At 38.6% G+C, this 14,774-nt stretch overlaps 1 protein-coding gene across 1 annotated transcript in view; it reads right to left on the bottom strand.

Annotated features, from left to right (window-relative positions):
- Positions 1-1,729: 1,729 nt before the first annotated feature.
- Positions 1,730-14,774, bottom strand: part of LOC127429479 (bleomycin hydrolase-like) — a 28,350-nt gene continuing 15,305 nt past the window's right edge. The window contains exons 7-12 of the mRNA XM_051678489.1: positions 9,158-9,313; positions 8,896-9,054; positions 7,778-7,845; positions 7,574-7,691; positions 5,808-5,877; positions 1,730-2,043 (exon numbers count right to left, since the gene is read on the bottom strand). Of these exons, the coding sequence (XP_051534449.1) occupies positions 1,895-2,043; positions 5,808-5,877; positions 7,574-7,691; positions 7,778-7,845; positions 8,896-9,054; positions 9,158-9,313 (720 nt within the window). The 3' untranslated portion in view covers positions 1,730-1,894. The remainder of the gene's footprint in view (positions 2,044-5,807; positions 5,878-7,573; positions 7,692-7,777; positions 7,846-8,895; positions 9,055-9,157; positions 9,314-14,774) is intronic.

The raw sequence follows: 14,774 nt of genomic DNA, 5'->3' as shown, positions 1-14,774 counted from the left end.
ACAAAGTTGTAATATCTGCTATAACTTTACACAGATTTTATCTTGCTAAAATCATGTTAACACATGTAGGGCTCTATTTTAAGAGCGCTAGCACTAAGTAAAGCACTATGCCATAAGTCATAAGTGCAAAGTCAGTGGCCATGGAGTTTTGAAACATGAAGTTTTGGTATTTTTGTGCAAGCATGCGCGAAGTCTATGCGCAAGTGGGTTTGGCGAAATCGCCCACGCAATGTGCAAATGGGCTGGTTCAAGTGCAATTTAATTATGAGATTCTTCTCTGGGTTTTCCACCATCTGCGTCCTATTATATAGTCCATTCCCAGTCAAGCACCAGCAATATTATTTTTTTATTTTTATCCCCCTTTTCTCCCAATTTGGAATGCCCAATTCCCACTACTTAGTAGCTCCTCGTGGTGGCGTGGTTACTCACCTCAATCCGGGTGGCGGAGGACTTCTGAGACCATCAATCCACATTTTATCACGTGACTCGTTGTTACCGCGGAGACTCCCAGCATGTGGAGGCTCACGCTACTCTCTGCGATCCACGCACAACTTACCACGCGCCCCAAGAGCGAGAACCACTAATCGTGACCACGAGGAGGTTACCCCATGTGACTCTACCCTCCCTAGCAACTGGAGCAATTTGGTTACTTAGGAGACCTGGCTGGAGTCACTCAGCACACCCTGGATTCGAACTCGCAACTCCAGAGGTGGTAGTCAACGTCAATACACTCTGAGCTACCCAGGCCCCACGAGCACCAGCAATATTAACAAAGACAGCACATTCATAAGAAGATGGTAGTGTAAATGGACTGTATGCAATGAATTACAAGATTAGAAATATTGATTTACGTTCTTTTGTGGATTAACTGCGTCCTTAAAGAATGCCAAGTATATATGTATGACAGTGACACGCTCCTTTTATACGCATAGAAAATGTGATTCTCCTCAGAATTTGGATGTTGGCTCCTTTAAATTATAGAGAATGTTAGTATTATTAATCATTTTCATCTACTGACACACAAATCATGGCTAGTATTAACAGTGATTGTATCGGCACGCACTTCACATCTACTGGTCGATTTTGATTTTAAAAAACTGAAACAGAAAAATTAAACCAAAATTATTTCTAAATTCAAATTACACTTTAAACTAAAGAAAATATAATCAAAATAACAAAGTGGTCAAAACATCTTATATAATGTCCAAATATTTTACCCTCTTCATCTTCTTCCACCGGCCCCTTTTATGTCCCCGATTAATGTTTTGTGGCTATACTTTTGAAAGTGTGTATTTGAATGTTTATGGACTGGGCTGGCCCCATTCATTTCCATTTTAAGAACCTTACTGTAACCGGCTGTTAATTGAGCTCAACTTGTATTGAACCCGGAACATAACTTTAAGCAGGCTACAGTAGGCAAAGTACTATACATGACCCAAGGACTGTCCTAAATTACAAAAATTCTAGCTACCCACTGGGTAGTGGGTGAAATCTGAAATTAGTAGTTAATCTAGTCTTCCACGCACTGCGAGTGACACGTGGAGTTGCTGCCTATGTAAAGCGTTCCAAATAGGTCTCTTATGAAGCTCCGCTTAGTTCGAATTCTGCTATGGTAGGCAGCTGCCTATGTAGGCAATAGGCACAAAGGCAGCCTACTAGGTTTTGGAACAGCCCTAATGTGACCCCAAGGAAAACACTGCACTGAAATGACTAAACACACAGTATCCAGTGATAAAAAATGAGACATAAAAACTTTATTATTATTTTTCTTTTTATGTAAAACAGGTTTTTGTTGGAGATTATGGGAGGGGTAAAACCAGTTGGGGTGGAGTCAAGGAGACCAGGCTGAGATTGGATTGGCTCTGCACATCCTTGGCTTTCGTCGCTTCTGTGGCTACGCCAGAGCTCCCATGGGGTCCCAGGCCGGGAGGACAATGGGATCTTGCTGCATGACCTCCAGCACTTCAGGAGAGAGGAAACTCTTATCCACCACCACCTCATACACATACTCAGAGAACCACTCGTCTGTCATGATCAGATATCCTGCAGGAAGAGGCAGAGATGAGACGAGGACAAGAGGCGGAGATAAACAACTAAAATGAGAGATGAGCAAAAACGAGATAGCGGAAAGGATGGGCTAAACACTATCATGTCACTGCTAGGGGTTTTAATTTGCTGTGCGGGATCAAACAGAAGCTCTTTGAGACCTTGTCTATTCATTATCTTTACTAAACTCTCTGTACACGCATTTTCATGGGTTGTCAATACAGCCAGACGCCGCATAAGGGTTTAAACAGATGATTGTGGCATCATGTATATAAGACACTATAGCTCTGTTCTACAACCTAGAGAGCTGCCTACCTAGACTGCATTTTATGGCATCATAGGTGTGGTTCTGACACAAAGGCTGTTTCAAAACCTAGTATGCACATAAGATGCGTCTGATTGATGACACAAAGCATCCAAAAAAACATTGAATGTACACACACCAGCTCAAGACTCCGGAGGCTGATAAGAATTTTTTCCATTAAATTTGACCCAAATGTTATCAAGGAATGTTTTTTTTTTCATACACCAACTCGTCGATGTCACTTTGCTAATACTTGAAGAAGTGCAAAAACCTTTGCAACTTTTTCCTGTATAGTGATTAATGTAGATTCACTGTTTTCAACTGCCACCTACATTCACCGCATCGATAAGTTCTGTGTGCGATACCTGTGCGGTGTTCTACCCGCAACGCAACACAGCATGGAGCTTCCCGTTCGGTGGGCGAACAGCTCAAGACTTGAAACGTCACTTGGACTCAGCATCTGAAACTTGTGCTCTAACCAAAAAGATTTTCCTTTCACAAATACACGACATACTTTTACATTCATTTAGGGTGCGCCTGGAGATTTGTTTCCAACAATGCATTCTGATAAATTGAGTTCCTCTACTAATCGCAACCACTTCAGCAGACCATTAAGAAAGCATAAAAGTTTGACATGGTTCACCCTGCTAAAAGCAGGAAGTGGATGAGGATAAGGTTTTTCACTTTTAAACCATGTCCGGCTGACAAAGATCCATTAAAACCGGGCCAATGAGCTGAAAAAACATCCTGTGAAACAGAACAGAACATACAGACAAGAAAAGGACCAGTAGAGCATATTCAACAATGGATATCTGAATTTCCTAATGACGCATCAATACCTCAGCTCAATGCTTTGGTTATTAAAGTGTGGTATTTCAAAATACACCTCCGGGTTTCCCACACCTTTTTACAAATCAATTTCTATGTTTTTTCTAGTCATTTGTGATTTCTGGATCCAATGGAACGTTCAATAAAATTGTGGCCCAAGGAAGTGTCGAAGTGACATAATTTGGACACTTTCTACAGGATGGCAGGAAAACAAGTACATAATCTCATTCCATTTTCTTAATTTTTACACAAATTGTAGTGTTGAAAGTGTCTCGATTTCTGCTAAAATCATCACGCATATTTACACTGTTACAAGACCTAAAAGCAGACTTTAAGTTCATAATAAAAATCATCCGTTCTTGAGGGACAAAAACCGTCTGAGAGCATATTTATATCTCCATTCATCACTCCACTTTTACAGTCATAAAATGTACAAGCTTCAGTGGCCACCAGTGAACCATTTACTGCATATAAATATTCTGTCAAAATCAGTTACAAAATTACCCCTCCGACCTCTTGTTTGTGGCACAATATTTAAAGAGGAAAAATAGGCAGGAATGAGGTATAAATAATCACTCATAGCAGCCTGAAGCCTTTATTCTTCAAGAAACTTCAACCTACCCCCCTGAGAATATCTCATTACTGCCTAATCTCCAGGGGGAAACGACTGTTATGACCAATTTTAGAGCCATTAACCCTTTAAACCTAAAAAAAAAAACAAAAAAAAACCACTGATGACTTTGCTCTCCCTCCTCTTCTTACTGTCAAATAAATATTCATCACAACCCACGAAAAAGCCACTATTCATTTACGATTGTGATTTGAAATCGTCCATGGTTGTGACTAGTTGTGATTTTTTTTTTTAATACACACGTTGCCAACAGGCTGCCGTTTTTACTGTGATGGCAGATGTTTTTTAGAATATTCAGAAGATTCTGAATAGGATTTTAGAAGATTCATTACAAAAAGTGTCATTTCTGTGCCATATGCACAAATGCATATTACAAAAAGTACTAGAAGATGATGTACTATACTGTAGTGACTGCCTGTGCAAAAATGTGTCACCACAATGTTATGGTTCGTGGGTGGTTGCCAAAGGGTTGCTGCATGGTTGCTGAAGTGTTCTGAGTGGTTGTTAGCATGTTGCTGCATGGTTGCTATGATGTTCTGGGAGGTTGCTAGTAGGAATGACACAAAATATCAATATACTGATAATTGTTCGGCACGTTTTTCCTCGTTACGATTTTGAGGCATCGATATATATTAACATTACCCAACATTTAAATTAGAAGCCTATTTTTAGTACTTTCCCATTCACTGTCAGTTGGCCTTCTATTTAATGTAGTCTGGTGTAATAGCTTTGGGAGACCACAAGGGGTGATACCAGTCATGGGTAGAACAAGGCACAGGTACTGTATCACACACAGGCAGTCCAGTGTTTTGAATCTAGTCACCAAACACACAAAAGTTACAAAAGTTTTTGTACTTCTTCATGAATGAACAAAGGGACGTTGATGAGTTTGCAGGTTAGTGTATGAAACTGGTGTAAATGCGCAAACTGAACGATTAGAAATGGCGACGTTTATTATGCAAAATTTCCAGTTTGTACTCTCACACAGCATGCCTTGAATTGGATTCATTCAAACTGTTAAACCACAAAAAGACATACTTGTAACTGAAAAAACATGGTGTAGACTATATGAAAGATACATATATACAATATATCATCCAGTGATGGCTAGAGTAAATAATCAATTTGACCAGTCTCCGGAGTCATAGCTAGGTTCTGTCGAAAGACGCTGTCCGATGTGCAACCCCATTTAAAGGGATAGTTCACCCAAAAATTTAAATTCTCTCATGATTTACTCAACCTCCTGGCATCCCAGATGTGTCTGAAGGCAAGTTACGCATTAAGTTTTATAGGGTTAGTGGTTTGTTCAAAGTTTGTGCAATAATAAGTAACGCTTGCCTTAGCAAACAGTCAGAAGTTGACATGTCAGACCTCTCAAACAAACAGAGTGCTTTGAAAGTGCCAGTGTTTACACTCTTTGAAGAAGTCAACCTAAAAATGGCTTATTTGATTTGCTTTTGCACATTAAAATGGGATAGAAGTATTTTAAAAATGGAAAAATGGAAAAACTTTAAACACAGATAAAGCAATCTGCAAGGAAACGTTTCTACACAGAACAAGCAGGTCAAAATACCTTTATAAGCTGCAGAGGAATGCATGTGTAAGTGGAAAGCAAAATCCTGTGCGTGTGTGTGTATACACACTTTCTCTCTCCTGGCAGCCAAAGCTCATTAAACAGCCCCTCAAATATAATGTCAATGGGTGAGTTTGGACATGAGGACCAGCTGTGAGCTGAACTACAGATGTGCCGGTCCGACTAGCACATACAGCGTCTTGGCCCTAAGCCTCTGAATCTAAAGAGGCCCAGCACAGACCTGTGCTATATCAAATATCCGACTCCCTGTCTTCTTGATTATGAGTTAATTATTTAGTCATTGGAAAGTTGAGCAGAAGCTACCAGAGGTAATCCTGCTGCAAATTGAATTATTCAGTGTGAAAAGCCAAATATCTGTGAATTGTGAAGCATGTGTGAGAGGCAGACTGGCGGTGACTCCTCACCTTTATTCCCACGGTCGTCTCCCCACGAGTTCTCCACACGCCACTTCTCGTAGCATTCCTCTTTCCCATTCTGATAAAGAAATACAAAGGTTAAGAAAAATAATGAGAAACATTAATAATAAACACAATCACCCTGACACAGTTATGAGAGACAATGTTAAGATTTGCCCCTCTTTCAAAACCAAACAAAGAAATATCTTAAAAGATGTCATTTCAAATAAGAACACCAAGGATATCTAAACTCTATCTGGGGTGTCGTATTTCCATTTCAACTGAATGGACTAGTACAACCATAGAAAAAAAACTGAAATAAGATGACAGACTGACTGACCAGCCAATATACATTTGGACAATTGACTGAATTTGTGTTTCTCAAAACCTTGAAAATCAAATGGCTTGTACTTAAATGCTTGAAATTAGTTTTGTAGACAAAATAAAATTTGTGTATGCATATGAATTTCTTTAAAAAAAAAAAAATAATAATAATATTGTTTTTTTTTTTATAAAAGGATGAGTTGGACCAAACAGTAAAGGAGTATGTCCAGACATTTGACTGGTAGTGTGTGAATTATACGCAAATGTTTATAATTATTTAATTTCAAAAAGGATTAAAGAAATGCAAACTTGAGCAAGACACTTAACTGCAAGTTGCTCCAGGGTTACTGTAATAATAAGCTGTAATAACTGAATATTTTAATAATAAAATAATAAACTGACCCCCTAAGAAACCATCGCTTTGGGTATACTGTAAGTGTCTGCTAAATGACTGCCTACTTAAATGAATAGCACTTCAAAAGTGTTTATATTTCTAAGTGTTTAATGATCCCACTGCTCTTTCTGCCATACAAACAAGGGCTTTTTCCCCACTGATTAATAAGACTGGCCAAAGAGGCCCTTTGCTTTACAGCACATGTATACTTTGGTTGGCCAGCGGGATGCCCCAGAAGAGAGCAATAAGATGGGAGGAAGAACTCTGGACACAGATGTGGTCATTTTGGTGAGAAATAGACAGTAATCTCCAAAACTTTTACTTATTAAAACTGCAAAAAAAGATATACATATATATAAAAATTAAAAACAAACTCTGACCCGGTCAAACTAACTGTAAGAGCCCATAATAAGCAGACAGGGTCATGACCTATGAAGTCACAAGAGAATTCCAATGGGCAATTTCAGTATACTGGCCTTTAAATATTTTGAAGCTCGCACAAGTTTCTGTACTAATCGAAGCATGTTCAGGGCTCAGGATCTTGTCTGCTGACCGAGATGGAGTCAGACCAGTGGTTCAGAGTTTTACTAGTTCTTCCAACATTCTCAATGGTCAAGAAGACACAATATAAAATAGCTATTTTAAGCGACATATTTTGTGTAAACAATTTACATTTTTCATTAAAACAGTTTTATTTTTACAAAGAGCTATAATGTAACTCTATGATGGTTATAAATTCATAAACACACTTTTGCTGGAAAGCCATCACATTCAGTGGTGGTGCAACACTGAACCGTTTTTAACTGATGCTTCCCAGATTATATCTCATTCTTGCAAATTTCGACAAAACTTCATCTTTTTCCCTTGGTGACATGTTTTATTTAAATCAGCACAATTTGCAACAATAATGTTCAAAAAAACTAATTTAAATCACAAAGAAAGCACATTTTTATGAATGCAAGACATTGCAGCACTAACAGTTGCGTCAACTGGCCAGGAAGTCTCTTACAAAGCTAATGTGCACTGTGCTTCTGAGAGTGTGCCGTGCTCTCAATACCTTGTCAGTGACAGCAGTCAGGATCATAGCGTGGGTCATCAGGGAGTCTCCATAGATCAGCCTCTCTGCCTTAGACAAGTTCTTTACCGAGATGCCAAACACCAGCTCATGGTTAAACCTACACGTATATACAGAGAAAACTTGGTATTATGTATGCATGTATATATTTCTCACCATATAACTGAAGTAAGCAGCAATACTCACACATTCATGTCATTGATGCCCAGTTTGCCATGGAAATGCTTGCCTACATCACAGCCAAACCACACAGCCTGAAACCAGAAAAGAGAGACACTAATTAATACAAATATGCCAAACTCCACTTTGAGAAGGACAGCTGACGAAACCAACATGCTGTTAATTTACAAACTCTGTTAAATAGTTTTTTCAAAATCCCTAAACCGGAGCCAGTATATCTAAAACAAACTCCTAGAGTTGGTACTGTACTATTGTACTGCACTGCCATTGATCCATCTTTTTTTTTTTTTTTTTTTGACGTCTATTTGTTGTTTTTCTATTGTTGGAGTACCAAACAATACATTTAGGTGTACAAACTTTTCCAGAAAATGTTCAATTTTTTTGTGTGAAATATATTTCAGAATCAGAATCAGAAAGAGCTTTATTGCCAAGTATGCTTACACATACAAGGAATTTGTCTTGGTGACAATAGCTTCCAGTACACAACAATACAAAAACAGCAACAAGACATTTAAAAAAATAATTAAAATTGAATAATAAATAGATAAATATTGAAAAGAAAAAAGTATATATAGAATACACAATAGACAATATATATATATATATAGGGAGGCAGGGGGCAACCAATAATCCTCTTAATATCCAATAATCCAACAATATTTGTTTCAATAGTTCTTAAACATAAAAAATGTAATCAATATTTAGTGTGATAAACCTATGCCTTTAAAACAGCAGCAATTCTCCTAGGTACACTTGCACACAGTTTTTCAAGGTTGTTGACAGATAGGTTGTTCCAACATCTTCAAGAACTTGCCATGGTTCTTCTAAGTATTTAGGCTGTCTCAATTGCTTCTGTCTCTCCATGTAATCCCAGACTGACACAGTGATATTGAGATTCGGGCTCTGTGGGGGCCATACCATCTGTTGTATGACTCCTTGCTCTACTTTTATTTGGAAAAGTAATATTTGGAAATCTAAAATTGATATTTCCTTGACACACTAAAGCAGAAGATATAAAATAACCATCTTAAGACAAATGTTTTTGTGAAACATCTAATATGCCTAACATCACCTTAAGACCAACTAGTCTACTACTACTTGTTCAGACAACTAGTTGGTTTCACCTCTCCATTCTTAATGGAATCTGCAGCAGCTTTCTTTAGCAGTTCGATGGGCTGGTTGTTGTAAAGTGTCCTGCGGCCGGCCACCATGTTACCCAGAAACTCCACGCTGTACAGTTTCCCATAGGGGTTCTGGGGTCGAGGGTCATTAACGAGGCAGACCTGAATAGAGATGTTACGCAACCTGTGAGAAAGGGCTACAACAGACGGATGTGGAAAGACAACAACTGACGGATGATGTTGAGGTAATTGGTTCTACTCATACCTTGTCCTGGAGATTGTAGAGGGGCTTGACGTGCTTTTTGTAGAACTCCAGTGGTGTTAGAGGCCCCATGCAGTGGAAGTTCTTTTCCTTGTCCCGGTATTCCCAACAAATGGTGTCTGGAGGACTGCCCAGACACACACTGGCCACTCGAAACACCTGAACACATAAAAAAATAAATAAAAAAAAGACAATAAGAAACCCAAACACAACTACTTAATTAAATTTTTGAAGACAATACAAGTGGTGCTTACCCATGCAAAACTTGCCACCACAATTCTAAGGTAATCTGAGAGGTTATTAGCATGAAACTGTGCAGCTGCTAAGGTGACCTAGGTAGTTTATATGTGTCCCAGGTCTCTAGGATATTCTGGTGCCTTGATATGGCTCGGGTACTTCCTTCAATGTGATGGGATCTATGGGATTTTACACAATTTTTTGTCCAACATGTGAAAATCATAAGCAAGATTACTTATCACACCTCAACTCAACAAGTGCATTATATTGCCCTTAAGAAAAATGGTGCAGATATGTGCCTAAATGTAATACTTATTACTTAGAGAAATAGTAATAGTGACATGCATAGTGGAAGGTCGTAACCTTCTAGTAAACAGGCACCTAAGCAGAATCTAAATTTTAAACATGGTTGATTAAAGTTTGCATTAGGTTTGAAATAATGATATCTCATGATATCTCAAATGAGAGCTGGGACAAGCCAAGCACACAAGAGAAAGCCCTAGCTTTGACAGGGTGTAGCTGAGATGAACACAAAGAACACCGTGTCTGAAGCTTCCAATGTTTGACTGGGCCCTTACTTTATTCTGAACTCAAACTGTTTTTAGTTCTCAGAACTTAGCCTTTGTTACCCCGATAGAGCAATCTCAGGCATTTCCTGCCCTCTCCTGACCATGGCCTCAGCTTTACATTTTGAAACGCGGATTTCTCGTAGCCAAGATTAACTTGACCTTGATAATACACACTTCTTTCTACTTCTCACAAACACGCACAGGCAGGAAGGACAAAAACTGAACAGATAAGATGTTTTGGTCCTTTTCCTTTTGGCATGCACAAGTAAATGGATCGACAAAGAAGTGCACCACACATACTGACTTTTACAGAGACTTCTGGTTGACTTTATTTTCGACTGGCTGTCTGTAAAGACCAGGCAAATGAAATCTCATAGGGTGAATACAGATACATGAAATTATTTTTGGCTTCTGAAGCTCTTTAAAGGAATAGTTCCCACACAAATGAAAATTCTGTCATCATATACTCAACTAGCATGAATTTCTTACACGTAACACAAAAGAGGTAGTGCTTTACACACTTTAAACATTAACATTAGTTGTTAACATTAGTTAACGCATTAGGTTTCATGAACTAACAATGTACAATATATCTTTATTAATCAATATTTATTAATCTTGGCTAATGTTCATTTATAAAAATACAATTGTTCTTTGTTAGTTACTGTTAGTTCATAATGCATTAACTAATGTTAACTAACAACTTTTAAAAATGTATTAGTGTATGCTGGAATTAATATAAACCAAGATTAATAAATGCTGTAAAAGCATTGTTCACTGTTAGTTCATGATAATGTAGTGAACTAACAAATGGAACCTTAAATGTAAAGTGTTACTAGGAAATATTTTGCAGGATGTCAGAACTTATTTTTCCACTTACACCAAAAGTAATTGGTCATTTATACTGTCAAGTTCCAAAGAGGATATAAAATAACCTTAAAAAAGCACAAATACACCCCAATTCCAAAACAGTTACAACAGTGTGCAAAATGCAAATAAAAACAAGTGATTTGTAAATTCTATTCACCCTGTGCTATATTGAAAGCACTACAACAACACATTTTTTATGTTTAACCTTGTGAATTTAATTGTGTTTTTTTATTTTATATGCACTCATTTCAGATCACATGATTGCACACTCTCCAAAAAAGTAAGGACAGGACAGTAAAGTGTTTACCTGTGTAACATTACCATTTCTTCATAAAACACTTAAGCATTTGTTCACTGAAGACACAAGTTTAAGTTTAGCAAGTGGAATTTACCCCCATTCATTCATTACGCAGGTCTTCAGCAGTGCAATTCTGCAGTATTTTGTGCTTCACAATGCACCACACATTCTCAATTGGAGACAGTTCAGGACTGCAGGCAGGCCGATCTAGCACCCGCACCCACTGCTTACGCAGCCATGCATTTGTAATCCGGGCAGTATGTGGTTTGGCGTTGTCCTGCTGGAAAATGCAGGGATGTCACGGGAAAAGACTGGATGGCAGCATATGTTGCTTCAAAATTTGTCCATATCTTTCTGCATTAGTGGTGCCCTCACAGATGTGCAAGTTACCCATGCCATGAGCACTGACACACCCCCATACCATGAAAGACACTGACTTTTGTATAACAGCTTGTATGGTCCTTTTCGTCTTTCGCCCAGAGAACACAACAGCTGTTTTTTCCAAAAAACTATTTGAAATTTGAACTCATGAGGCCAAAAAACACGATTCCACTGTTCTATTTTCCATCTCAGATAAGACAGAGCCCAGTGAAGTTGGTGGCACTTCTGGACAGTGTTGATGTATGACTTCTGCTTTGCATAATAAAGCTTCAACTCTGTGGATGCAGCGGTGAATATGGTGTTGACTGACAAAGGGTTCATGATATCCATTACAGACATATGACTGTTTTTAAGACAGTGATGTCTGACGGATCGGAGATCATGCACATTCAGAAGTGGTTTTCAGCCTTGCCCTTTACGCACAGAGATTTGACCAGATTCCTTAATTCTTTGAACTATATTGTGCAATGCAGAGGGTCAAATGCCCCAAATCCTTCCGATTTGTTTTTTGGGAACATTGTTCTCAAAACGCTGGATTATTTGCTGACACATCTGTTGGCAAATTGGTGAGCCTCAACCCATCCTTGCTGTTGAAGTACTACGCTTTTTTTTTTTTTTGGAGGCTCCTTATATACTTTTTTCCAATATTTCCAAATTCCCCAGCTTAACTTCCCATGGAAAGTTTCTGGAAAGTTTCCGGAAATTTACCGAAATTTTTCGTCCCTTTGTAACCCTAGTCAAAAGATGCGCAAGTACCAATGATGTTTAAGAGCACTGACGTCAGATCTTGAGCAATGTATGTTGAGGCACCACATTTAAATGACAAGGGCAAATGAGATTTGAGGTTGTTGAGAGTGTATGCGATTACTTTTAGGATGCTTTTCGTCTTCTTTTGAGGTTGACAGTATAAAATTACCATGATCCTTTTTCTTTTCTCAAAAGGCAAACCCTCTTTCCTCATCTCTCTCTCTTTCCCAGCTCTATCCCGGTAAGACCATTTCGCATTTCAGTTTATTTTCTCTGTCCAGTCTTCCCAGAGGATGAGTAAATACCAGCGGTGCCCAGCCCTTTTTCCTCCCTGTTGACCCAGCATTGGACCCAGATGCTCCAATTGCCCAAACAGCCTCTACATTGCACGCTTTCACATTTTCTCTCTTCCTTGGCAGGTTAGATAAATGTGCAGAACCGTCCAAACAATACGAACACCCTTTTTTTTGCCTGTTGAAAAGTGCCGCTCGTTGAAACAATGGCTGAGGCTCACTGACGTCAGCACAGAACCAGCGAGTCAATATTGAAACACCTGTCTGTGGTTGGGTGGCCACAGGGCAGCAGGAAAAATCTAAGAGGCTCAACCAGGGTGGAGCGGCTGGCGCACAGGCCCGGAAGATGAGCACGCCACGGCACAATGTAATTCTTTCGCTTTAGAAAAAACATAACATCTCTTAAATCTCATCTCCTCTGACTGTCCTTTCATGCCTTGACTCTGGATCATGCAGGATCTGTGAGTAAGGGTATGTTTGTACATACCTTGATTAACAAGATTAGGGTGTACCTTTGATCTGTTTGAATATCCTGAAATTGATCATGTTGTTTATGTGTCTGTGTAGGCCAGAGCTGATGGCTTATTGTACCATTGAAACTATCAGTATAACCGAATGCAAAATGTGGACAGTGAGTACTGGATCTAAAAAAAAATGGTGCATGAAGATTTACTACCTCGGACCTCCTGAGCAGATTGGCACAAGCATTTGTAGGGATGGGTATAAGAAATGTAACAATTCTGGTTATGATTCCTCTGAACAAATCCAAATCCTTAATAGTTCCATTAACGATTCTTAATATTTGGAAATAAGAAATTCAATTTTTATTGCATTTACTACCCTCAGCAGTCTGTTGGCAAATAATTTGATCATTTCAGATTTAATCAGGGCAGATATATCAAATAAGAGACAAATTTGTGTTTATACAGACTTTTTTAGGAACTTTTCAAAGACATTTTAGAGGCATAAATGCAATCCAATAACTATTCCTGCTGTAACTATACAGTAAATTAAATTTTCAAAACTAATACTCTGACATCCTACATACAACACTATATGGTGGATTCAAAAAACTGTATATGCCATGAGGGATGTCCAGGTCACCCAGGCACAGATCTAACCAATGCCACACATCACCTCTCATTCCAGAGGGTTGAGATACTGCTTTACCTGGGATCACAAGCACCTATTACTGGGTGAATAATATGCCCTCACGTGGACACAGGGTGCTCCAGATGTTATTGTGGTGCATACATGCAGTAATTGTTGCTATTGGTTTGTTGATGAGGTAATTCAAAACAAGAAGACACTGGCAGGCTGTTTCATGTCAAATTCATCCATGTGCAGGCAATCACCCATACAACTGGCAGGGCATACGAAGCCACAACATGGCACCATTCCAAGACACTGTTAGAAGGTACATGTAGCTGTTTACACACTCTTTACCATAAACATTGGTCTTTCTATATGACTGACAAACATAATTACAGAGAGGCGCTGATCCTAACATTTTTGTTTGCTTGTTTGCATCTGTTTTCCAACCATAGCTCTGCAAGGAAGTAAAGAGAATAACATGGTTCAACACAAAATGTCAATAATCCTCTGGACCATTTGAATACTCTTTGTTATGTTGACGATATGACACAAATGCAAGCCAAAATATAATTTATAGCATGATCAGAGCTTGAAGGGCAGTGTAGACAAATGTTCTTGATTGATTAACTTGACCTTTTCCTGTAAATATGAAACACATGGGGTATATATATATATATATATAGACACTAACAAATCAACAAGGCAGTTTCAGTATATGACTCTGTCTTTGCAGTGCTGGCTTGGTCCCATTGCATTACACACAACAACACACTGACTTGCCACAGAGCTAGGCCAAAACGCAGTGCTGTCACCTCTACTAATCATAAACATTACGTCTTCCAGCACGTGCAAACAAATACATGTACATGCTTATGAAGCCGAGAATGGAAGATGTCCATTAAATGCAAAAATAAGGAATATATATATATATATATATATATACACACACACATACACACATACACACACACACACACACACACACACACGGGCCGTGCATTTTAAGTCCAGGCCTTCATTGTGATTCATGCCATTAAGAAAACCCAGTTTCACAATGAATAAGACACCCTATGCCTTTGAGCATCATACATTATGTCGCAGCTAACTAGTAATACCAATTGACATTTTAA

Source organism: Myxocyprinus asiaticus, chromosome 39, assembly GCF_019703515.2.
Source record: "Myxocyprinus asiaticus isolate MX2 ecotype Aquarium Trade chromosome 39, UBuf_Myxa_2, whole genome shotgun sequence".
In the NCBI taxonomy this organism is placed as follows: Eukaryota; Metazoa; Chordata; class Actinopteri; order Cypriniformes; family Catostomidae; genus Myxocyprinus; species Myxocyprinus asiaticus.
The sequence above is the reverse complement of the archived record's forward strand: the minus strand, read 5'-3'. Positions and strand labels throughout refer to the sequence as shown.